The sequence below is a fragment of the Crotalus tigris genome, unplaced genomic scaffold (genome assembly GCF_016545835.1).
Source record: "Crotalus tigris isolate CLP2741 ecotype Arizona unplaced genomic scaffold, ASM1654583v1 scf7180000024383.4638030, whole genome shotgun sequence".
In the NCBI taxonomy this organism is placed as follows: Eukaryota; Metazoa; Chordata; class Lepidosauria; order Squamata; family Viperidae; genus Crotalus; species Crotalus tigris.
This window is the reverse complement of record NW_024100553.1, coordinates 2,974,587-3,001,761: the sequence shown is the minus strand read 5'-3', so window position 1 is coordinate 3,001,761 and position 27,175 is coordinate 2,974,587. Positions and strand designations below refer to the sequence as shown.

Genomic DNA, 27,175 nt, shown 5'->3' with positions numbered 1-27,175 from the left:
AAAATCCACACCAAATCTAGCCTCATTACGGCGCAGAGGGACGAACAGAAAAAGTTAACGCTGTCTACTATTTAATCCTACAGTTTCATCATTTCAAATTTTATTTTTGGCGCGAAGCACTTATTATTCCATCCCCATAGACATCTCTTAGGTGGCGCTCTACCGTCGCCCTGCATTGGTATCGCGTCCCTTTGGGAACTTAACACTAAAATGATTGTGATTCCGGTCTTTAAGAGACCAATTCAACACGTCCGGTTCCGATTTGCAAGCGAGGAGCACCCAGTCTTGATTGCAGAGAAAGACAGCTAAGCATTTCTTGATATACTTCTTCGATATACATTCTTTCTCAGAAGCAAGCCCCACAGCACAATTTTATGTAATGGTTTGCTTTGCCAGACCCGCACCTGGCAACCAGAGATGGGCTGCCGTAACCTTTGCTTTTAACATCTCCTCGAAGACCAGCAACAACAACAATAAGCTCTCACGCAGAGCCGGCGAAACAGAACTCTATGGCTTCAGCACGTGGCCGGCAAGAAACTTCCTGTCGTGGTGCATTGTGGGAAGAGAGAGAGAGAAAAAAAGTGGGGGGGCTATGGCGGATGGTGAAGAGCCGTAAGTACCTTCGCGCCTGCTCGTTTCCCTTCCTTAATCCCTCCCCGCCGTCGCTACCTGGAACAGGCTCCGGGATGGTGGCGGGGAGCCCCCCCCTTTCGCCTCTGTCCCCACCCACCCGCCTTCCTGGTCGTGGCGGTGGAGCGAGGCTTGAGCCTGACCCGGTCGGCGACTGACCCTTCTTTTATTCTCTCTCTTATAGGGAGAAGAAAAGAAGGAGGCTAGAGGAGCGGCGGCGGCTAGCGGGAGAGAGGCAGAGAGAGATGGGGTCAGTGCGGGGTAGTGCAGAGGGGCGCCCAGGAGGAAGGAAGAGGCGAGGAGGGTGGTTGGGGAGTCGGGGACGCGGTGCGGGGGTTGTTCGGAAGGGAGGTAGGAGCCCGGGTTGTCTTAACCACTACCACCGCCGCCGCCCTGGCTGTTTCGCAGAGCCCTTGGGACAAGCGCCTACTGCACTGGAAAGGCCGGGGCGGCAGCAACAGCAATGCTGTTTATGGCATTCATGGACAGCCACTTGTCTGAAATGGTAGCAAAAGTAGACAACCTTGGCTCTTTTATGACTCGTGGACTTCAATTCACAGAATTCCTGAGCCAGCTATGCTGAGAGGAAAGGGAGAGATTTCCAAGCTGAGCCATGCTGGCTCAGGAATTCTGGGAGTTGAAGTCCATGAGTCATAAAAGAGCCAAGGTTGCCTACCCCTGGTAAGGTCTCCTGCTTGAGCAAGGGGGTTGGACTAGAATACCTCCAAGGTCCCCTCCAGCTCTATTCTGATTGATTGATAGTTGGTGGAGACCTTAAACCTGTAGTTGTAATACTTTTTTTTTTCTTTTTTAAAAAGGCAACTTCAATTCCTGCAAAGTAGCTTCTAACTTTTGTGTGTCAAGGCGAGCAGAGTTGAAAGGGAGGGAGGGAGAATTTGGGTGATGTTAAAACACATTTATACTCAGCTGATATAATTAGGTAAAAGGTTGTTGTTTTTAAATGAAACTTAAGTGTATTATCCAATTTGGGCAAGTTACAGAGACACGAAATAGAGTATTGTAAAATTAGCGAATGAATCTCTAATCAATGTTTGTGAAAAAGGGTCGTTTGGAATCCCTTCCGACTTAATTTCATCAGCAGCTTGTTCCATTAGTACAGGCCACTTCATAGAACAGAATTATGGTCAAATATTTCTGCAGAAAAACTTGGAAAGAATGCTTTATGTATCTTTGCTTGTTCTCATAAGGAGTGGGAAATTTGAGTCATTGCTGCATTAGGCTTTGTATAAGTATACTGTGTAACTGGCAACAAGTGGATTTGTTTCAATGCAGGATTAATATGTCATGTTCAAGAGAGAATACTATCAGATTGAAGAGATTAAAAATTGTAATAAGATTGTGGTAAGGAATGTGCCAAAACTTGTTGGGAAGAATTAAGTTATATGTAACATGAAAAAACTGGTCACAAGTATCTGTTAATCACACATGTGGATTCTCTTGGTTTCTCCTCAGAGATTACAGTTCTGTGAGAAAGTATTTATCTCCTTTTGGATTTTCTAAAATGTTTTATTTCTTAGTGACTGTTCTCAAATTGTCATCTACGGATAGACCTTATTACCCTGGACAGCGACAATTACCCTGGCAGTTACAACAGTGATGAAATAGTAACTGCTGTCAATACCTGTATTGATAACCTCTTTGGTGACTGTTCACCATTAGGCAGTTAATATATGTTGTCCAGTGCCTGTCCTATTTTTTGCTTTCCTGTATTGGGGTTGTCTAAACAAGCAATCTACCTGAGCTGCTTTTTTTTGCAGCACTTCCCTAAAAAGTGCTAACTGCAAATTAACAAGCTCAGCTATGTGATCTTAAATGATTAGAACCCTTCTCTCTGCTGATTGACACTGGCAATATCATAATCAATTTCATACTAAAGGCCTTTATTTGCTTCTCGGGTGGCTGGGAACTGGCAGCTGCACCTGTATTAGGCAAACAGCTGGAGCTAGCACATTCCTTTTGATGTGCGTTCCCCATTGTGTGCCTTCTTACTGTGTTGTAGTCTCCCCCTCCCCTCATATAAACACTAATGTTAATTCCCTTTTCACTGATTATCACTGCACTGGGATGATTATTCCAAAGGGTGAGGAATGGGTAAAAAAAACAACACAGTCATGATCAGGTGATTTCCCATTTAGTGACCATTTTGCTTAATGATAAAACTGCCTAACCCAATTGTGATTGCTAAATGAGGGCTATTTGTAGCAATGTTGTAGCAAGACCTGAAATGACAATCCTCATAAAAATCCTAACTTGACAATGTAAGACACTGGTAATTATAGGAACCATTCGGTTTCTATTCTTAGGTTGTACTGCTGATTATTGAATCTAAGGGGTTATTACTTTTTCACATCGGCACATATCTATATTAGATAACATTAGAAAATAAATGAAGCAAGTACCTAACTTTGGTTTGATTTATTTATTAAAACTCCCCATACATATCAGTAGGATCCACATGAAATGTTGACATTAAATGCCAAAAATGTGGAAAATCCAAAAATAGAAAAAAAAATAATTTTTCACAGAACTGTATCTCTAGATCAGGGGTAGGCAACCTTGGCTCTTTTATGACTGGTAGACTTCAACTCTCAGAATTCCTGAGCCAGCCATGCTGAGGGGAAAGGGAGAGGTTTTCAAGCTGAGCCATGCTGGCTCAGGAATTCTGGGAGTTGAAGTCCACCAGTCATAAAAGGGCCAAGGTTGCCTACCCCTGCTCTATATTATGCAACCTCAGATTGGGAAGAAGCCAATTAGGATGGAACCATTTTTCTTCTAATGGATTTCTATATGCAGGGAAGATTCAGAAGTATGGGATTATGTGAATTCAGTGCCATTCTAAACTGGGTTTTATCCTTTCTACTTCATTAAGAACTATGATTGAATGAGAATTCCATTCACACACTTTAACCACATTTTTAATAAAGGGTACTTGTGCATCAACTTTTTACAAACATTAAAAAAAAATCCAAAGTAAGAATCTTAAATTTTCTGAAAAAAAGTTATTTGCTAATAAATTAACTGCTAAAATATTAAGTGATACTCCTACAGAGATTAAAAGGGGATGAATGTCTCTTCATGATATTTTACGTTTGCCAGCACATAATGTAGAAAGAAAAGAATAATTAGCATTATTAGCAGTTAACTAATTTTATATGAAGAAAAACTGGACAAACATAACTCTGGGTGTGGTTACTTCCTAAATTTGTGAAGTGATTTTTTATTAGCATAATTTCCATACCATCCCAATTTTATGGCTCTGGGCAGTATAAAGGGATCATAATAGCAGTCTTGAAATAAAGTCTATCACATAAAAAATAGACATACTATTTTGGCTTTTAAAACTAAAAGATACAAGTATTGTGGGAAAGGTATAATACTTGGGTTACATGTTTTGGGAATGAAAGTTTTCTCAAACACAAAATCATAAAAGTAATTTATTTAAAATAAAATAATGTAAAATATTTATTGGCTGCAAAATATAGTATTTCCCAATTTTATAAAATGTGCCCAGTGTTTCACACTGCAAACATTTTGAGCTTAATGCAGATTGTTTTGACCATGTATGCAAGTATTTTGTATAGAAATGAGGACATTCCAGAAAATATTTTTTGTGCAAATAATACAGCATTTTTAATATCCATAGCCTGCACAAGTCTTTTGACTGTATTAGATGTGAAAAAAAACTATATATTTAGAGGAAATTAAAGCTGCTTTATGCAGGAGAAAAATATTTTCAGTGGAATATTGGAAACAATATTGGACAATTTGCTATGTAACAGCAACAAAATCATGATTTCAAAGCTACCAAGCTACGTGAAGGGGAAAAATTTCCAATCCATATATCTGATTCCAGACTTAAAGCAGCTTAGTTTTGTAAGGCTCAGATGGAGCCATTTTGAGCTCAGAACGTTTCCAGAATAATCAGAACAACTCATATAGAGCTCTGATTCTATAATGGATAGTAAGTTGGAAATGGATTTTTATGAGCCTAAAACATTTCATATTTGGAATGTTTCCATATCTACATTAAGAACATTTGTTCCCAGGAACTGCCAGTTCCATATTAATTTTTAACGTTATCAAAGACTACCATTCATTTATCTCTCCTTTCGGGAGATCCATATGAAAACTTTTACCCCCCCCCCCTGTGAAACATAATTAAAAACTAATCACAGGATAGCAGTACAACTGAAAAAAAATTATACTAGAGTACATGTCTAAATTTTAAATTATTTAAATTAGGTCTTTTAAAAGTATTTGGATTATTTATCAGATTTGAAAATGAATTATTCAAACAATTGATCATCAGATTGGATGGCCTATATGCACCTATGTCAAATGCCCCAAGCTTAATTTAATTTTTTGTAAACAAGACATGAGTAAGTAGATTTTTTCTTTTTTTCTTTTTAAATTCAAATATTTTCATATTTATCCAGAAAAGTTAAACCTGAACATTCAGTTTTTATGACTACATAACTTAATACTTAATTTAATTTTAACAGAATTTTTTTAGTAAGTCTACAATAAACAGGTATATGTTAATTGACCATAGTCATCATAGTCAATTTTTTTATAGCTGTGTATTTGTTTAATATTGTCCAATGAAACTGATAATACCTAGTTCATTATGACTTGTATGGTACTAAACATATTTCAGCAGGTCAAAGGGAAAAGCTAAGCTTGGAGGGATCCTGTTTTTTGTCTATTTGTGCGTGTTTTCATACTTTTTTTGCAGCTGAGTTTCTATGTTCTGTGCAGAATGGCTGTTGATAGTGGGTGTGGGGACAATGGAGACTGGGAAGGTCGCTGGAACCATGTCAAGAAGTTCCTCGAGCGATCTGGACCATTCACACACCCTGATTTCGAGCCAGGCACTCAAGTGAGAAATGGTTCTTTTAAATACAAGTATTGTGATGCAAACTATTGTGAATGCTTTTATTTGTCACTCAGTAATGAAGGATGAGCAAGCCTGCAATCTTCTAAAAATTAACCAACTAATGTTCTATATGGTAAACAAATTGTTTTGCAAAATGTGAAAAAAAAGATCATATCAGTACCAAAAATCTTTAAGAATAAAATCTTGGGACATTTGGTAGAGAAGAAGAAACTATGAAATTACAGAAGCTATATTGAAAAGAGTAATATAATATTGAATTGCTTATTTCAGTTTTGTCATATATATTACCAGTTTATAAATGCAGTTCTTAAAAATCTTGAATTGTTTATACACTCAAGAGATATTAAAACACACATTTAATTATAGGAAGATGGATAAATTGAATGGTTTTAACATTGAACCTTTAGCCTTCTGATTTAAGGAAAAATAGATTACTACGGGATTGTGTATTTCGTTTTCCCAACCACTTCATGGCATATGTGCACACTTGCTGAATGTTTCTGGTCATCAAGACTTTTCTCTACATCTGATCATTTTGATATTGATTAAAATCTGAGAGTATTCATTAATTCTATTCCAAACCCTGATTAATGAATGGACATATAATTTAAAGAATATAGTCTGAGAAAAATCAATGCTTATGTCAGTGGAATTCACTACTGATTATATAAGCATGTGTGTTCCTGTGTATTTCATACGTGCACATACATTAGAAAACATTGCTTTGCCCACAGAGGGCAGCATTTAAAGATTATAATGAGAGTGTCATAGTATACATCAATTAATTCAGAGATATGCATGTTATGATGTTAAATCCATTGATGTTACTTGTATTGCCATTAGATTCTTTGCATTCTGTTTAACTATTTATTGCATGTAGAAGCATCAGTGCAGGATTTTCTGTAGTAATTCTATACTGCCAGAAGGCAAATTATAATTTACAGTGTACTGTGCAAGTTTTGGCTTTTTTAGGTATTTGTTTAATGCAATCATTTTTGTGAAAGTATTATGTTTTACTTTCAATAAATTGCTTGTTTTGGTTTTTTACAGCCCCTTGATTTTCTCCTAAATACATGTAAAGTTCTAGTAATTGGAGCTGGAGGATTGGGATGTGAACTCCTGAAAAATCTGGTAAGTTTTTTTATGTTTTTACATTTTACCCTATTCCAGGGGTAGGCAACCCAAAACACTCAAAGAGCCACTTGGACCCGTTTCCCACCATAAACAAAACACTGGGAGCCGTAAAACCCTTTTGATATCTAAAATGAAGATAACACTGCATACTGTATATCCTTTTTTACCTTTTATATCTATATCTATCTATCTATCTATCTATCTAATAAAGGTAAAAAAGGATATATGCAGTGTTATCTTTATTTTAGATGTCAAAAGGGTCTCTCTCTGTCTCTCTGTCCCTCCCTCCCTCTCTCTTCCTCTCTCTCTTTCTGCCCTTGGTCTGCCAATCCTCTTCCCCCACTTCTTTCTTTCTCTCTCTCTCTTTCCTCTCTCTCTCTTTCTTTCCCCCCCTCTCTCCTTCTCTCCGATCTTCTGCTCACCTGGCAAGCTGGCTTCAAGCTGTTCTCCAACAAGCTCAGGGGTAGGCAACCTGGGCTCTTTTATGACTCATGGACTTCAACTCCCAGAATTCCTGAGTCAGCATGGCTGGGCTAGCTAGCTCTCTCCTGCCCTTCCTGCTTCCTGCAGAGACGCAGCAAAGGGAGGAGCCCCGCCCAAAAAGCTTTTCAGCTTGTCGGAGAACACCATGAGTCTACTGTCTTTTACACACACACACGCACACACACACAGAGAGAGAGAGAGAGAAGCAGGGAAGCACAAGTGCCTCTCTCTGTCTCTCTCTGCAAATGGCAGAGGAGGCTGGGAGCCACAGGGGAAGGCTCAAAGAGCCGCATGCAGCTCCGGAGCCACAGGTTGCCGACCTGTGCCCTATTCATTTATTTACTATGATTTTGCCTGGTCTTCTCTTGACTTATGCTGAGTGGATCATGTCATATGGTTTGATGTGCATATACATAAAATACAAGAGTTTTTAGGCAAATAAGGTTATAAATAGCAGGTAGAAATTTAAAAAATAAATTGGCAGGAATAGCCAACACTCCAGAAGATAGGCTTAAGATACAGGAGGATCTTGACAGACTTGAACATTGGGCACTATGTAACAAAATAAAATTCAATGGTGAAAAAAGTAAGGTTCTACATTTAGGCAAAACCAAATGCACAGGTATAGTACAGGTGGTACCTTGCTCAATAGTAGCAACTGTGAGAGGGAACTTGGAGTCCTAGTGGACAGTGACTTAAATATGAGCCAGCAGTGTGCTGCAGCTGCCAAAAAGGCCAACACAGTGCTAGGCTGCATTAACAGGGATAGAATCAAGATCACGTGAAGTGTTAATAGCACTTTGCAATACCTTGGTAAGGCCACACTTGGAATACTGCATCCAGTTTTGGTCACCACGATGTAAAAAAGATATTGAGACTCTAGAAAGAGTACAGAGAAGAGGAACAAAGATGATTAGGGGGACTGGAGATTAAAAGATATAAAGAATGGTGCTGGAATTGGGTATGTCTAGTTCACAAGTCGGCAACCTGCGGCTCCGGAGCCGCATGCGGCTCTTTGAGCCTTCCTCTGTGGCTCCCAGCCTCCTCTGCTATTTGCAGACAGAGACAGAGAGGGGCAATTGTGCTTCCCTGATTCTCTGTCTGTCTGTCTCTGTCTTTCTCTCTCTCTCTCTCTCTCTCTCTCTCTCTCTCTCTCTCTCTCTCTCTGTGTGTGTGTGTAAAAGAGAGTGCACTCAAACAGTGTTCTCCGAGGAGCTGAAAAGCTTATTGGGCGGAGCTCCTCCCTTTACTGCGTCTCTGCAGGAAGCAGGAAGGGCAGGAGAGAGCTAGCTAGGCCAACTATACTGTCTCAGGAATTCTGGGAGTTGAAGTCCATAAGTCATAAAAGAGCGGAGGTTGCCTATCCCTGAGCTTGTTGGAGAACAGCTTGAAGCCAGCTTGCCAGATGAGCAGAAGATCGGAGAGAGGGAGAGGGGGGGGGAGAGAAAGAGAGAGAGAGGAAAGAGAGAGAGAAAGAAAGAGTGGGGGAAGAGGACTGGCAGACCAAGGGCAGATAGAGAGAGAGGGAAGGAGAGAGAGAGACAGAGAGAGAAGGAGAGAGAGAGAGAGAGAGAGAGAGAGAGAGAGAGAGAGAGAGAGAGAGAGAGAGAGAGAGACCCTTTTGACATCTAAAATGAAGATAACACTGCATATATCCTTTTTTTACCTGTGTGTGTATGTATGTATGTATGTATGTGTGTGTGTATATATATATATATATATATATATATATACACACACACACACACACGCACACACACACACACACAGACACACACACACACACACACACACACACACACACACCTATAATAAAGGTAAAAAAGGATATATGCAGTGTTATCTTTATTTTAGATATCAAAAGGGTTTTGCGGCTCCCGGTGTTTTGTTTTTGGTGGGAAACGGGTCCAAGTGGCTCTTTGAGTGTTTTGGGTTGCCTACCCCTGGTCTAGTTTAATAAAGATAAAGACATGAGGGGTGACATGATAGCAGTGTTCCAATATCTCCGGGGCTGCCACAAAAAAGAGGGAGTCAAGCTATTCTCCAAAGTACCTGAAGGCAAGATATGAAGCAACTGGTGGAAACTAGACAAAGAGAGAAGCAACCTAGAACTAAGGAGAAATTTCCTGACAGTTAGAACAATTAATCAGTGGAACAACCTGCCTCCAGAAGTAGTGAATGCTCCAACACTGGAAGTTTTTAAAAAGAGACTGGACAGCCATTTGTCTGAAATGGTATAGGGTTTGTAATTTTTAAGAAAGAACTTACAAGGAAGAATTAGGTTTCTTTAGCTGCAATGAAGGCTAAATGAAAATTTTAAAATCTACCTGCAGACCTATAGGTGAAGTTGGTCATACTGGCTGGGAATAAAATGAACTGCAGTTTTGCATGGACAAAAGAAAGGCATTTGGTTGTGTTATTAACTGACACATCTTTCATTTTAGTTAATTCAGGCAAGAGGACATAGCTGAAAAATAAATTCTCATGAAAGTTACCTAGTTACACATCTCCATCTTGGCTGGACAGGTTATGCTGTTGGTAGTGCTGACCAAGTGTTGAAAGCTGTGAATGTCTGAATGGGAATGAACTTAGTTTGACTCAACCCTGGCAAGATGGATTGGCTTTGAGTTTTCGCTGTTCCCCCCCCCCCAACAAATGCCTGGTGATATGTTATCTTTGACTTTGAACGGGGTGGCGCCTCCTTCTAGACTCACAGCTTCTGCTCGTTGATCAAGTGACAAGAATGGTTAGGAGGCCTTTGCACAGATCCATCTTCTATACCAGTGATGGTGAACCTTTTAGAGACCAAGTGCCCAAACTGCAACCCAAAGCCCGCTTATGTATTGTTGGGTGCCGGGTGGGCGTGCCCCATTAGGTGGGAATGGTCAATTAGATGGGTGTGGTCAATTGGGTGGGCTTGGCTGTGGTGGTAATGGTAGACTGGGCGGGACTAAAAAGTTAATCAATTCCAACTTTGCGAGATCTTTTTTTTTTTTTTTCCCCGCAATAAGTTGAAATTGATTGACTGATTGAACCTTTTTTTTTTTTGCACACGGCGGCGGAGGCCTAAAGTGAAAAGGTTTTATAAAACCCAGCTGAAGGCCTAGGACTGGGGCAACGGCGCACGTGCCCACAGAGAGGGCTCTGAGTGCCCCCTGTGGCATGCGTGCCATAGGTTCGCCACCACGTTTCTATGCTAATCGCTCCCTTTCTTTGTTGGGGAGTCCTTGCTCATGTCTTGGTTACTTCCTGTTTGGATTACTGCAATGCACTCTATGTGGGGCAGTCCTTGAAAACCACCCAGAGGCTACTACAGGTAATCTCACTTAATGATGGTAATTTTTATCAAAATTTCCATCCCCAAGTGATGCAGCCATAATGGGCAACATCACATGACCTTATTGCTTAACAATGGCAATCCCAGCAATTCCCATTACCATCACAAGCAGGATCCATGGGGAAGTTGGCATAAGTTGCAAATCCTGGGTGTCTCACAAGCAGGTTAATAAGCTAAGCGGCTGCTGTGGTGCAAACATGGCTGAGCAGGGATGAGGTGACTTCTCTCAGGTGTGGGAGGGAGAGCTGGAGGCAATTCACTACGGAGTGCAGGCAGAGGCATGTAAGCAGGTTGCCAAGTATCCAAATTGCTATTACCTGTCTGCAGGGTTGCTGAGATGGCTGGAATGTTGAGGGCTCCTCACAAGTTGTAACTTCAAATTGTTGCTGAATGATTGGTCATTAACCAAGGACTACCTGTGCAGGTACAGAACACAGCAGCGTATAATCTTGAGCGCACTAAATTCACCCATATTACACTGCTGTTGCGTGAGCTGCTGTAGCCCCCCAGTTTCATTCCAGGTGCAATTCCAGGTGCTGGTTATCACCTTTGAAGTCTACATGATATGGGACTGGGTTTTTTGGGCAGCACTGTCTCTCCTTGAGGTTGTGTTCCCATCCCATAAAGCAGAAATACGTTCCATATTTTTTTTTTAATCAAATTTTAGCTGGGCAGACTTCGTAGGATGTGTAGCTTCGGAGCTGCGGAGTATGACTTGTCCAGTTCCTTTATTATTAAGTACAATACTGCCAAATATTGATGTTTTTCAAAAGCAGCAAGTTCACAACAAAGAAAACTATACATACATACATACATACATACATACATACATACATACATACATTTATAACCTTCTTTTCTCTGCCTTTGCAGGCACTATCCGGTTTTAGACAGATTCATGTAATCGATATGGACACTATTGATGTATCTAATTTAAACAGGCAATTCTTGTTTCGGTAAGTTTTAAACTTAACCCTTCTCTTTGTGCATGAACTATATACTCAGACAATCTGTTAATTTCTGTATGACTTCTGATAGCAGAATTCAGTGAATTACACCTTTTGCAAAAGATCCATACCATTCCAACCTGATTCTGTTGGACTTTTTAGATATCTAGGGAAAAAGTATGTCTTAATGCCCCATCATTAGCAAATAAATGGTGCTAAAGGAAGAAGCCACTGCTTTTCAGGGGCAGCATCAATCCTCTGGATAGTTTCCTTCTAGAGATTAGATTGACACCAACCCTGAGGACACTTAGATGTTTAAGATGGAATTGTTCTGAAGAGCACGTTAACCTATTTGAAACCATCTTTAATTGTATTGTTTGTGTTGGTCTTATTTCACAGTTAGAAGTTTTATTTTACCCCTGTACACTTACCATGAATGTTTTAAATTTCTACTGAGAATTGAACTGAAGTTGAATGCAAATTTAATAATAGCAATAATAAATTTAATTCTCTCCTAAAGTACATCATCACTATCGTTACCATTTTTTATCTGCCTTTTTCACAGTTTATTGTCTTATTAATTTGAGGGAATATAAGAAGCATTTCAGTCAGGATAATTCTGTGAAGCTTTATCTATCAGATATCAAACTTTTGAGGAAATCTTGTTGCTTGTTATATGAAGTCCCAATTCAATACACCTGTTCTGCTGGCAAGAAAAATATTTAATGTATATACCAGGCATCTATAAAGCGTGCTTCTGACAACAGTTGTCTGTTTTGTTATCAAGCCATATCTGATCAATCCAGGTCAATTAATAGAGATGTATTTGGAAGCAAGAAATACTTTTATATGTAGTGAACTATATGGTTCTTCGTCAGGTTTAGGAGGGTTTTTTTTAAACAGTGATAGATAGATAGATAGATAGATAGATAGATAGATAGATAGATAGATAGATAGATAGATATAGATATAGATATAGATATAGATATAGATATATATAGATATATAGATATATAGATATATAGATATAGATATAGATGCAGAACCTTCCAGTCTGCTTTGAACCATATTGATGTAAGGTTTGAAGGTTTGTTTCTGGAAAAGTAGAAGACCACCTTTGCAGTAGGTGGATGGAAGGTTTAAATGTACTAGAATTCCACCAGATGCTCTGCTCTCAGAACAATAGGTATTGTGAAGCACCTAATCACATTTTTCTGATATTAATCAAGTCTTACAGATGTAGAACTCTGTTTACAGAACTCTATATGTTCTTGAAGTTGTTGCAGCTCCCTCACTTGTCTAAATCTCAGGAGAATTAGGAGACATCTCCTCCCCCAGGCAATTGGGAAGGTGTGGGATTTCCCTCTCCGTTATCAGAGATCAGATTGGTTACCCTGTGGGAAGTAGGTGTTTGAAGAGATTTCACATAATTGGGTCTGAGGATTCGGGTCAAAAACCTGGGATAATGGGAGTTGATAGGAAATGCTTATTTAAACATGTGATAATATTTAAGCCTTATTAAATTAGGTATACAATTAGTTTATTATTGTTTAACCATATGGCCCGGACTAATTCTTGTTTATTTGGGGGAAATTTTGTCTCTGGCTTCTTGCTTTTTGCTTACGCTTTTCAGATTCATGACTACTGGTTTTGGAAAAACAAATATCAGTCCCATGTAGTTTGTTGCAATTAAACTATTCTGAATTCCAGGGATCTTCAAACTTGGCCCTTTTATGACTTGTGGACTTCAACTCCCAGAATTCCTCAGCCAGCATACCTGGCTAAGGAATTCTGGGAGTTGAAGTCCACAAGTCATAAAAGGGCCAGGTTTGAAGACCCCTGCTCAGTTCCCTACTTTGTTGGTTTTATTCAAATCATAATCCTTTTCTTGATTGCACCAGTATTGTATTGATTACAGTATTATTATTGTAACAGAGGAATATTATAATGTTGCACTACCTCTATCGATTATACCAGTATTATAAAGGTGTAAAATAAATAGGGTTTGTAAACTAGCACCATATTCTCCAAAACTGATTTGGCTTAATAACTGTATTTCAAAGGGGAAACTGAAATAATTCATTTAAAAATTGATTGCTGGGAAAATGTGAATTTTCTGCCTTATCTTTGATTTTGCTTACTTTGAAGAGCTGACCTCATTGTTGATACAGAATACATTTTATTAGTGTGAGAAATTTAAATTTAATTCCCTAACGTGTACTGTACTTTGCAGACCTAAAGATGTTGGACGTCCTAAGGCAGAAGTCGCTGCTGAGTTTCTCAATAGCCGCATTCCCAATTGTGCAGTTGTACCGTATCCTTCCATGAAGAAATACTGTATGTTGTTTGGGTTCTTTTAAAAATAAAAATAAAAAAGCACAGAATACTTTTAGAAGTGGATAGCTGCAGTCCTGTCTCTTCTTTATTGTTAGAGTCATTCTGTGGCATTAAAAGGCAATGGTTGCTTTTAAAAGCTGCAAGGAATATTCATTCTACAAATCTGTAGTACTATAATAGGTAATTGCACCTTGGAATCTTCTTAACTAAACACTTACTTTGATATTGTATGTACTTTACCTGTGAACGTTACCTTTACTAGGATAGATTTTGCTTTGTAAAGCAACATACATTAATGTTGCTGATGAAATATACAACAGCTGATGTTAATTTTTACCTGTCCACACTTGTCTATTCTCATTAACATTTTTTAAGTGGTTCAGAGCCTTTCAGGAGTAGAAAACTATAAGAAAAACCACACTGAATAAACCCAAAAGCATATCTGTTCAAGTCATTCTCCTAGAAAACTACAGATCATCCTTGACTTATAACCACAACTAAGCCCAGAATTTGGTTGTAAGTTGTTGCGATCGTAAAGCAGATCATATGACCTGACTCAATTTTACAACTGTTTTTCTTATGGTTGTTAAGTCACCACAATCTTTCAGCAAATCTAGAATATCCAATGGGCGTTTTTGCCATTTTGTGTTGGGAAATGGTAAAAATGTTGCAAACTGTGGTCACATGACGGGGACGCTACAGATTATAAATGCAAACTGGTTGCCAAGCACCTGAAATGCAATTATGTCATTGTGAGGGTGGCAGGCATAACTTTGATGGCAGACTATGAATAATTTATTAAAAGTCCATCATAAATTCAAACAGTAAGCAAGGACTACTTTTATGATAACCAGAATTCCTCAGAAGTGGATGCAGTCTTGAAGAAAAATAGAAGAGGGCTTTTCAACCAGTAGTACGGGTACCACCTATGGTACATTAGCACCTGGCAGGTGGTACGCGACCATCCTAGAAAAGTGGTAGCGGAGGAGGGGAATGAGCTGAACCAGTGGCAGCACCGCACAAGCTTGAGCGAGAAATGGCTGGAGCTGAAGGCTGTCAGGGCTCAGCGGAAGCACCAGGATCAGTGCTTCTTTGGGGCTGTCAGGGCTCAGTGGAAGTGCCAGGATCAGTGCCAGGCTCCAGCTGGAGTTTGGCGCTGATCCTGGTGCTTCTGCTGAGCCCAGAAGAAGTGCCAATCAACTGGAATATTGCAGCATCTCCAGGGTCTCGTGATTTACATTCAGATACTTGGCAACTGATTCATATTTATGACGGTCACAGTGTCCCAGGGTCATTGAAGTGACCAAAACCTGCTGCAACTACCCAGCAGATGGGGGGAATAAAAACCAAACACTCCTCCCCTCCATCCCCACTGCCAATCCTCAACAGAAATGCTCACAACAATGAAAACCTCGGACAGGAGGAAGAGCGCCGCCGGGTGGGCAGGTGTCTTGCTCGGCTAGGCCTTAGGGGGCACTTTTTTCAGTGCTATTGTAACTTTGAACAGTCACTAAGCGAACTGTTGTAAGTCAAGAACTACCTGCACTTTATCACTTTTTTCCTTTTTGGGGGGGGGGGGTCATCAAGTTTTTGACTCCTTGCTAGGCGACTGGTGGTACTCGGATGTTGCCATATCCTAAAAGTGGTACAATGGGTGAAAAGGTTGAAAAGCCCTGAGATAGAACACTACAATGCTCTCCAAAATAGTAGTGTTTGCACATTCCTATATGTGTGTGTATATGAGAATGAAAGTTGATTTAGTCTATTGAACAAGGCACTGGAGTAGGACTGGATAAAACCAAATTCTAATCCTACCTTAGGTATAGAAGCCAACTGGATTTCATTGGACCAGAGACTATTTCTCAATCATAAGAAGGCAATAGCAAAACCCTTCCAAAAATGTTACCCTCAAACCTGCATGGACATGTCCATGATAGTTGCCAGGAATCATTTCTGACTTAAAGGCAAAACAGAGAATATTCCAGCAATTATTTGTCACAGTATTGGCTTACATACTTTCAGAAACCCATAGATCAGACAGGTCAAACTCACAATGTCATGTGACATCGCGCAACGTATCAGGACGGTTTTGCCATTCTCAGCAATAGTGTGGGCGCAGCTTCTGGATGATGTGTCCAGCCTGCAGGCCGGCATTTTGACACCCCTGCCATAGATGAAACATGCACTGCCATCTGTTTTTGTCCAATTGTTGAAAATGGTTAGTTTATTCCATAAAAGCTGCTGCACTTCTTCCGTTTAATTTTAAATAATTTTTCAAATGCTTCAAATAAAAACAGTTAATCAATTGGGGAACCATTTAAATCATTTAGTGTTAACTATTTGTTCTCTTTGTAAACTATGATGTTATTAATAGCCATTCTACAATGACCACATAATTGCTTAATTCCTTTACTGTGTGTTTTCAGACATTATAAAAAGATTCAGGATCTGGATGAAAGTTTCTATAGACGTAAGTTGTTGTGCTGTGAAAATAGCAATTCCTGTTTTTTCAAGTAAGATGATAATCTTTTCTTTAAGAAAGAAGAATTCTCAACTCGTACACTATAATTATAGCTAATTATGTTGGAATAAAGGAGTTATATTTGTTTTCTTTTAGAATTTCATATAATTGTATGTGGTTTGGATTCAATAATTGCAAGAAGATGGATAAATGGCATGTTGGTAAGTATTTTTATTAAAACTTGCTTTTTTTTTTTTACAAAATATACTAGAATTCTGCAATACAAGAATAAATGTTTCATTTTTAGTTCTGATATAAAATATATGACATTCTTTTTAGGTATATGATCATGCACATTGTTTTCATAAATTTCTGTGCTTTTACTCTTGGGTTAATATTCAAAATGCATATAGGTAATTCACAAGATTATGACTTTTAGATTTACTACAATGAATTTCACATTGATTTTCATAGAACTTCAATAAATTACTTTGTTTTCCCTTATTCTGAATATAAGAATATTTTTTTCTAATTAAGAAAATAGATATATAAAATTAGAATTTGAAGAATGGATTTAACATATAATTGACTCAGTTGTATATTCCACCAACACCAATTTATTATGATAGTTGATAGGTTCTAATGCAGAGGTCCCCAACCTTTTGGGCACCAGGAACCAGTTCCATGGAGAGAGGTTTTTCCACGGACTGGAGGGTGCGTGGTTTTGTGTGCTGCTTGCATCTTGCAGATGGGGCTTTCCTTGTTTTGTGGCCCAGTTGCTGGCATGCTGCGGCCCGGTATTGGTCCACAGACCGGGGGGTTGGGGACCCCTGTTCTAATGAGCTGGCTCTTTGCTGCAGCTATTGATAACACATGCTTTTCATTTGTAATACAAAAATTAGAATAACATTCTCTTGCAGTCAAGGATTATATTGCATATATAAACTATGTTAATATATACTTAATTTGCACCAATAATTTGAGGCATTGTGGAGTTAAAATTATTTGAAGAGGACACCAGAAGAATTGTGGTGGCACAGTGGTTAGAACGCCAACAGTTCGGCAGTTCGAATCTCACTGGCTTCCATCCTTCTGAGTTTGGTAAAATGAGGACCCAGATTGTTGGGGACAATATGCTGACTCTGTAAACTGCTTAGAGAGGGCTGTAAAGCTCTGTGAAGTGGTATATAAGTCTAAGTGCTATTGCTATACAGTACACACAAACTCAAAGTACTTACTGAAATGAGACATAATTTCCTCTTAAATTCGAAAGCTGGATTGTTATAATTCTGTTACACTTTGTGGATCAGAAATGGCCACTGCTGTTAATCCTATAGCTTGTCTTGTTGAATTATACATTTTGTTGCTGAGAGAAAGAAGGAAGGAACCTAATACAATACATTCTATTTTGTTCCCTAGATTTCCCTTTTAAACTATGAAGATGGGGTGGTAGATCCAAGTTCTATTATACCTTTGATTGATGGAGGAACAGAAGGTTTTAAAGGAAATGCACGTGTGATTATTCCAGGCATGACAGCTTGTATTGAATGTACACTTGAACTTTATCCACCACAGGTAACTGAAAAACAGTCATCTTTTTAAAAAAACAGTCATTCTTTTAAACCTCTTGCAAAATCCAGGTTGATTCATCTGTTTATTTTTTCCAGGTAAATTTTCCCATGTGTACAATTGCTTCAATGCCTCGTCTACCAGAACATTGTATTGAGTATGTTAGAATATTGCAGTGGCCCAAGGAACAACCTTTTGGCGGTAAATGAGTAAATTCTTTTTAAAAATGAAATAGTAATGTACAGAATATCTCTTGCTTTATATGATACAGTTAAGATCGTGGTAAACCTGCTTCATTCTATTGTAATTTTTCTGATTTGGAAAAAAATAAATCTTTTAAACTTTATTCTAATTACTGGTACACTGTAATGGAGTCTGCCCATTATAGTTGTTAAGTCTTGATATTTGTAAAATGGGTCACGCACATGACTGACCTGATTTTATGACCTTTTTTGAGATAGTTGTTAAGTGAATGCCAAGATCATTGAGCAAAACCTGTTGTTCACTATGGGTTTTTTTTTGCTGAAAACCAGAAATAAAGGATGAGGGAAGGGGTTGGCAGAAATGTAAATGTCATGGTTATATGAACGCATGATACTACTAAGAGTTCTAAATGCAGATTGGTTGCCGAGTGCCTGAAATGTCACATCAATTCAGGGAGGGCATTGAGGTGAGGTCTGTCATAACTTTGAATGGTTGCACATTGTTCAAAGTATATAGTTTTGATGTAAGATACATTACAGATAATGAAGATAGTAAGTTTAAATAAAGTGTTTTATCTATTCCATTGCAGAAGGTATTTCCCTAGATGGAGATGATCCAGAACACATACAATGGATTTTTGAAAAATCTATAGAGAGGGCATCACAATTTAATATTAAAGGTCTAACATATAGGCTTACACAAGGTAAGACTCAGCAAGAGCTCTTTGGTCAACTGTGTATTTTTATTCTGATGATTAACTTTTTATACTCAGTTGTGGCTCAGGATGGGTTGGCTGTGTTTATTCACAAGCTACGCAAATACTCTGTTGTGACCCACAGAATGGACAGGGCTGACATGTTTTCACAATAAAATATGCCCTTCTCCAAAGTTAAAAAAAAGTCTGAAAGTGTTAACTCTGGTCAGTTATTTTTATTTTCTATTTATTTATTAAATTTGTTTGCTGCCCTTCTCGTTACGAACAGCACCACCCATGATCTTGTGACCCAGGGAGGGCAGAGTCAGAAAGTCTGTTACCAAGGCAGAATAGTTTCCCATTCCTTAACCTCAACTGTTAATTCTAAAGATACTCTGCTTGGAATTATTATTAGTCGCTAAATTAGTCCACAGGTGGACAACATATTTTATTGCTGTTTTCTATTTAAAAAAATAACATGGTGTATTCCCCAAATTCAGGAGTTGTAAAGCGGATCATTCCAGCAGTAGCATCTACAAATGCTGTAATTGCAGGTATAGTACTATCAGAAATCAATTTCTTCTTTGTGTTTAACAATAATGCTATGGATTTCAGATGAAAACAGGGTCAGTTTCTGATGATTGTTCTCTCTATACAAGACCAACCTAAATAGATCAGAAAAAGAATTTTATGGCACACACTTAACAGAATAACAGAACAACCTATATGTATCCTGAAAAGGAAGTTCATCCCAAGTTGAAAGGAGCTTATTGCCAGTAAACTGCAGTGAAATGAATTGGGTTTATTTCTCAATAAATAAATTTAGAGTTGAGCTGAGAACAGTTGGGTAGAAATGTAGTCTTTAGAATGTTACATTTCAGCAATTCTATATACAAACTAGATTTGCGGAACATAGGGTTTAAAGTCCTGGCTTTGTTTAGTTTAATATATAACTTGGTAGTAAAACTCCCTTTTCAATTAGAATCATGAAATGTATAGGGAAAAATGCTGATAATCCATCACTACTAAAAATGGGGCAACGAGAAGTTAGGAGGGGTTGCTTTGGGGGGGCTTGTTTTATGAAAAAACTTTACAAAGTAGGTCTGGCTTTCCCTGACTTTGCTAACTTTCTAGAATATGTTTGTGAAAATGAAGCTCTTCTTGAAGTCTTTTAAGTAGTTAAAATTGACCCATTGAAAGTTAAGTATTATTGGGATATAGTTTAGTAACTGCCTTGAAAAGCGATGATGCAGTTATCACAATGATGAAAAAGTAATTTTGTGACCTTTGCAGCATTTTTCTGTTTCACACGTTCACCATTGCAATCAATATGTGTTGTCCTATGCCTGGTCCTTTCTCCCCTCACCCCGTTTGCAGGATGAGGAGCTTACTTAAACACCTCTTCCTGAGCTGCTCTCTCTGCAGTACAGTTCTTCCCTCAAGTTAACAGCTCTGTGACTTTAATTGGTTAATTAGAACCCTCCCACTTGCTCCTCCTGCTGCCTGATACTGACAAGACTCTATAATCAGTTTTACACTAAAGGCTTTTGTTTGCCTCCTTAAATGGCTGTGGGCTTCCTGTAAGTGCACTAGGCAAACAGTGGCATTAGCACATTGCTTTTGTCGGTGCTTTTTTTCTAAAAAAAAAAAAAAAAAAAGGTGCCGGAACTCACATACATCATACCACCCGCCTTGCCTACCCTACAAGGTTCCATCCCAAAAAAATGCTGGAACTCCGTTCTGGGCATTCTATGAGAAAAAAAGCCCTGGCTTTTGTTCTATATTCCCCATTGTGTAATTGCTTACTCTAGTAATCTTTTCCTCACCAAAGGGTGTAAATAGTAGCATTAGTTTCCTTCTTGCTAATTATGCCATTGCTGGGTGAACATTCCAAAGGGGGGTGGGAAGGAAAGCTATAAGATTTGCCCATTAAATGGCTTCCTTGAGAGTCAAGTTCCAGAAACTTTCTCTGCCCATGCTTAGTATGTAACTTTATTTAAATAAAATCTAACTTTCTTAAATATAAACATATTGAACTTTGAAGATTGTTTAAACACAACTAAAATTCTTATGTTTCTAGGTTGTTATAAACAGTATGTTTTACCTATAATTTTCCCTTTTAAATATTTAAATAATTTTTTTTTTTATTTCTAGCTATATGCGCCACTGAAGTCTTTAAAATAGCCACAAGGTAACTTAATATTTTTTGTGAGCTAGCTGCTTATAAACCCTTAGCAAGCTTCCTGCTTATATACTAATAGATGTTTTCTTGCAGTGCATACATGCCTCTGAACAACTATTTGGTGTTCAATGATGTTGATGGTCTTTATACATACACGTTTGAAGCTGAAAAGAAGGTTAGTATTGCTGCATTCAATTTTCTTACCTTTGTTTGGTTTTGATCTTCAATTACTTTATTCTCAAGTACTGTACCCAGAAACTTAAAAGTTTATTTAACTATCCTAATTCAAATTTTGTATTAATCTGTCTTGTTGGCTGTTTTTTTTATTGGAAAGGGCATGTTAGATGATGATAAGAACTCATCTGTTAAGGTTACTAAAGACAATATGATGTGTTCCTGATCTAGAGTTGCCATTGGTATAGTAATGCTTATATCGTACTTATTCCAATGCTGGAGAAAATTAGCATATTTTAATAAATGCTTCAATTGAATTTTGTTCAAAAGCTGTAAGTACTCTAAATCATTGAAATCACAGAATCAGCATACTTTGTCATTTGACATCTATACAAGAAGCTGGTTATGCTTTTATGCTCCCATTATTAAGCAAAGCAATTAGATTGGAATAATAAAAGGCTATAAATAGTATCCTCTGATGAGCATCAATGAGTAGAAGTGGTTTCCATTAGTAGAAAGAAAGAGGATAATTTCCTTCTTCTTGCAGCTACCTACATGTTCTTCAAATCTTTTCTGATTGATATACTTGTAATTTTTTTGGACTCTTGACCAAAGATTCTAGTTTTTTATTGTCTGCTGTTTAGCCATAGGTGGAGCACATGACCAGGAATACATAGATTTCTTTTAGAACAGGTTTATCCTCTTTAGGTTTGAATGCCTGTTCTGCGTACATGTATTTAGAATAAAAAAGTAAAAAAGCTCAGCTAATTTCCTTTTCCACTCACCTTGATGCTAAAGTTAACATACAACTGTTGAATAGCAATATTTCAGTTAAAGGCTATGTAGCAATAACAAATCTTTATAAGGAGCAAAAATACTTAGTAGTACCTGTTGCAGACGTTAGCAATTCTTATGTACTCTTATATGTTGAGGTATATAGCATTGATTGTGATTCCCCGTTAGAAAAACTTGATCCAGCTGTAAAATAGTACAGGAGGAGGCTGAGCTATGACTAAAAATGGATTTGCAAGTACAGGTAATCCCCGAGTTGTGAGCGTTCTCTTAGCGAACATTCGCGATAAGCGCCCCCTAGTATTTACGAAAAAGCCCAGATATTATGAATGTTGCTGCACCATGGCAGTCGTTCACTCTTACAAACGACTGCAGTGGCACTGCAACATTCATCCTGGCTATTCCCTCCCTCCCCCCCTCGGGTATCCCTAGACCAGTGTTTCTCAACCTTGGCCATTTTAAGATATGTGGACTTCAACTCCCAGAGTTTTGGGAGTTGAAGTCCACACATCTTAAAATGGCCAAGGTTGAGAAACACTGCCCTAGACACTAGGCCTGTGGATACTCATCTTGTGAAGATCGAGAGATCCTTCGCTTTCTTGGCTACTCCAGGCTTTGGTGCATTCGCAGAGAATGGAGGCTTAAAGCAACTCAAGATCACGCGAGATCAGTGGCATGAGATGTCATGTTACTGATCTCGTGTGATCTCACAGTAGTTTAAGCCCATTCTCTGCCACAGAGAATGGAGTGGAAGTGGGGGAAGCTTCCGCGGGCCTCCAGAGGCCTGATCCAAGTGTTGGAGGCCTTTTCTGGGCCACTGCCGCCTCGAGGCCAGGGGACACTTCCGCAGGTCTCTGGAGGCCTGATCAGGGTGTTGGAGGCCTCCAAGGCCCAGAACAGAGGCTGTGAGTGGCGCTACATGCTTCCGGAGGTGTGTTCTGGGTCTCGGAGGCCTCCTCCAGGCCTTGGAGGCCAAGAACAGAGGCCATGGGTGGTGGCCACATGCTTCCAGAGGTCCATTTTGGGCCTTGGAGGCTTCCCTTTGCTCTTGCTGGGAGCAGAGAAAGAAACAGAGAGGCTGGAGAGGAGACAGATCTTCACAAGCTAAGTGACCTGGCATGGCAGGATTGGGGGGGGAGCAATTGTGGGGACCCCAGGGGAGGGAGCATGAGGTATCTCGGGGGGGCTTGGTCTAAAGCAGGTGGCCTGTTCCATCACTAGGACCCCCATGGTCTTCCCCACCCTGAGATACCTCATGTTCACTTAATGGACCACACATTTGCCCACGCATTAAATTAGCAAAGGTGTGGGCGAAAGCTGGGAGTGATTTGCATTCAAGGTACGGGATTCACTTCGACAAATCCTTGAGTTATAAATGAAATGGCCAGGCTCCATTACATTCGTAACTCGAGGACTACCTGTATACACTTTTGTAATTCCAGATATCTACTTGTGGGAGCTGAAATTTGGAATATTCAGAAAATAGGCTGTCTCTGAATTCCACTTACTTCCTGAAATGTAATATAAGAATTTCATATTCACACATATCAAATATTACTGATGACAGAGAATTTAGGATTAGTTAATAAGCTGTAATGTGAACTTGAATTTAAACTTTATATATGAATTTAGAAAGAAAGAATAATAACAAAGATCGCACTGTGTATCGGATCCAGAAAAACTAGACTGATTTTTCACTTGAACAAAATTCCTTGTATGTTTGGAAAGGATTTGGGTCAGTTTGACAGAGCAATCCTGTATCAAAATCAAGGAGTTCTGACAGATATAAGGCTTTGCTTCAATAGAAGGGACTAATTGATTAGAGAGTTTTATTGTTTGGGGAAGGTAGAGTTAGTACTGGATCATTCAGATTTAAAAGTGCTCCTCATCCATTCCTTTCCTTTGGAAACATTAGTGCCCTCACCTCAGGAAAGGGTCCTCACCATAGAATTCTAGCCTTTTTTATTTCATTACTACTTTTTAAAAATGATATCAGAGGTTTCATTTGTTGCTTTCTAGGAGAATTGTCTGGCTTGTAGTCAACTTCCTCAAAATATAGAATTTTCTCCATCAGCTAAACTACAGGAAGTCTTGGATTATTTAACTAATAGTGCTTCACTGTAAGTATTGGATACACTTATTTATAGATTTGTAAATAATATTAGAGTCTAAAAATGTAGGTTCAATAGATCATGGAGATACCTGTTTTAAAATTTTGATTAGTTGTCTTGATTTTTTTTTCTCTGCACAGACAAATGAAATCTCCTGCAATAACTGCTACAATATATGGAAGAAATAAAACCCTTTATTTACAGGTAACTAATATATATTTGTGATTCATTTTAGCACTCTCATTTGTGCAGATTTAAGTAAAAATCACAGAATGCGTGTTTGTGGATCTAATAAAATGCATGTATATTTTTTCTCCTGCAGTCAGTAGCTTCAATTGAAGAACGAACAAGGCCAAACCTTTCAAAGACATTAAAAGGTAATCTTTAATAGTTAACACTTAAATCATGTTGGGACATGCCGCTAAATTTTTAAAAAGTATGTGCACTGCTTGATGCCTATTTATCTGGTATGCAATAGGTGTTAGAAAATGTTTCTAAAAATTGCTTTAGGCAAATATGGCATATGGCATTGGCATCTAGTAAAATACAGTGGCATCCACTTCCACATTAAAATAGTTTTCTTCAAAGCTTAGAGGTATTGAAACAGCAATATAAGGCAGGTATATAACACTATTAAAATGTATACACACACAAAATGATAAAAAAATGACAGGTAGGAGTTCTGTGGGCCATCATTCATCTTAGTGGGATTCCTATTATATAACTGCATAGTAGAAAGAAAAGTGAAGTGATGGAGTAAAGAAATGAACATTGTCAGCTCAGCACCATTTTTGCTGTGTCATTGCATCAATGAACAGATTGAAAGAACTACATTGACAATATTTGAGTAAATCATATATTTCACATAAAACCATCAATGACCAGCAGCTTTATAAATAATAGGTAATGTCAAATGTCTATATAATCAATTGCTTTTGAGTTGCTTATACAGCACTTAAGTTTTTCTTATTTTCAGTGACAAGAATTTACCTACCACTTTTATTAAAAAGGCAAAAACAAGAATTAGTCCATTTAGAGTCAATAGCTTGTGCCAACTGTAACAAAAATAAAAAGAATTTTAAAATAAAACCGATAATTTTATAATGATTTTTTGGTATATGTTACACAGGTAGTCCTTGACTTACCATCAAATGGTGCTGAGCTGACAATGTTCATTTCTTTACTCCATCACTTAACTTTTCTTTCTACTATGCAGTTATATAATAGGAATCCCACTAAGATGAATGATGGCCCACAGAACTCCTACTTGTCATTTTTTTTCAAAGTACTATGGCACTGAAGAAAAAGTGACATGACCAGTTTTCACACTTAAAATGGTTGCACCATCCCCATGGCCATGTGATCAAAACTGAGTGCTTGGGAAATGTCATGTTATTTATGACAGTTGCACTCTCCCAGGGTCATGTGATCACCATTTGTAATCTTCCCAGCTGGCTTGACAAGTAAAGACAATGGGGGAAGCCAATTTGTCAAATGACTGATGACTCATTTAACAACTGCAGTGATTCACTTAACAGCTGTGGCAAAAAGCTCGTAAAATGAGGCAAAACTCATTTACCTTACTTAACAATAGAAATTATGAGCTCAATTGTGGCTGTAATTCGAGGGTTATCTGTACACAAATAATAATTTTGAATAAACCTAATTATACATATTTTATAGAGCAGTGATTCTCAACCTTTCTAATGCCGTGACCCCATAATACAGTTCCCCATGTTGTGGTGACCCCCCAAGTGGGTGTGGCCACCAATAAGAGGGAGTAGGACAGCTAGGGAAAAGGGAAAAAAATGGCGGACAGCATGGTTTGGTGACCCCCGTGAAATGGTCATTTGACCCCAAGGTTGAGAACCACTGTTATAGAGTAACAGAAGCTTTATATCTGCTCTATTTCAGTTTTCTCCAAATGTGTTTTTGTACCATAAAAAATTCAGATTTATTTCCTTTGTTTCAATTTTGAAAATATATCTCTATATAGAAATGACTTTTAAATATTATGCTTTTAACATTGCAGAACTGGGCCTCGTTGATGGTCAGGAGCTTGCAGTTGCGGATGTTACAACACCGCAAACTGTACTTTTCAGACTTCAATTTACTACTTGATATGAATACAATGATATAAACAGGCACTGGAAAACATCTCCAAACTACTTCTGTACAAGGGGAAGAAAGCTGAGTTATCCTGACATAATCTCTATTTATATAAGTATTGATGGAAGTTTAAATAAATTGCTCTTATTTTAGAACTATTTTTGCAAACCAATATTTGGTTGATGTTACTTGTGTAAAAGCTCATAATGAACAGAAAGCTGTTGTATAGTAATTTTATTCAATTTGTAATCGCATAATGCCAACACTCTTTCCTACATGAATCTCCTAAAGGCCAGTGGATTCATTCTTAAAGCACGCATGAATTCTGGATGCACACAAGAGTACAGTGGACAGAGATTTCAAACTGCATTGTAATATGTGTACATAATTTAGTTCAGATGTCCAGTTTAATAAAACAGCCTATTTCTCACTTTAGTTAATGCCTTGATTGAATTGTCAGTTATATGTATTGCCAAATTTAGATTCCCTCCCCAAACTGAGTGAAAGACTATACCATCTATAGATGAAAATTAAATTTGTATATTGGCAAATATTAATACTACGCATGGTTTTGCCCACTGATATTCAGGACTGGTGTTTCACTATTAGACTATTAATAAATATTATCTAAAATTAACCTACTTTGTTAATTTATGTGGGTACTACGAGGTTGAGAACTGCAGAATGAATGTAAATTTTAATGACTGTTTTAAAACAAAAGCCATCGCTAAACATAGATACCAGTCAAGAAGGAACTACCGGTAGTAGTGGATAATTACACTGAGCTAAATCTAATACTCACTAAATCCCGCTGACAATGTGTGACCTTGTAATTGGCTTTTCTTCCTGTCCTCTCAAACAAGAGCCCAGTGTTTACTACAAAAGGAGCCTTGGGTGCTCCAAACGGGGCTCCTCTGAACTTTCCTTGGCTGTTACAGGCAGTTAAGAAAATGAAAATGGGGTGTGCGATATCGCGTATTTAGAAATAAATTATATCGATTTAAATCGAGATAGGAGATCCCGCGGGGTGTGACCACGAAAAGTCAAAAGCTACCCCGTGCGGAATGAAAATTCTCCCGAATGGCGTCACGAA

The 27,175-nt window shown here is 38.3% G+C and overlaps 1 protein-coding gene across 4 annotated transcripts; it reads left to right on the top strand.

The window, feature by feature from the left end:
• Window positions 1–290: 290 nt before the first annotated feature.
• Window positions 291–26,719, top strand: UBA3 (ubiquitin like modifier activating enzyme 3). 4 transcript variants are annotated; one of them, XM_039328629.1, is made up of 18 exons: window positions 578–612; window positions 815–880; window positions 5,410–5,530; window positions 6,599–6,679; window positions 11,376–11,458; window positions 13,683–13,763; window positions 16,213–16,256; window positions 16,404–16,468; window positions 17,667–17,822; window positions 17,915–18,017; window positions 18,610–18,723; window positions 19,215–19,268; window positions 20,869–20,905; window positions 20,990–21,071; window positions 23,882–23,982; window positions 24,114–24,177; window positions 24,296–24,350; window positions 26,006–26,719. In XM_039328629.1, exons 1-18 carry the CDS (start codon window positions 593–595, stop codon window positions 26,092–26,094), a joined length of 1,416 nt encoding a protein of 471 aa, XP_039184563.1. In that variant the 5' UTR covers window positions 578–592; the 3' UTR covers window positions 26,095–26,719. The 4 variants fall into 4 exon arrangements, with proteins under 4 accessions (XP_039184564.1, XP_039184566.1, XP_039184563.1 ...); XM_039328630.1 differs by lacking the exon at window positions 815–880 and having other exon boundaries at window positions 291–612; XM_039328632.1 differs by lacking the exon at window positions 815–880 and having other exon boundaries at window positions 570–612; window positions 5,387–5,530.
• The last annotated feature ends 456 nt before the right edge of the window (window positions 26,720–27,175 follow it).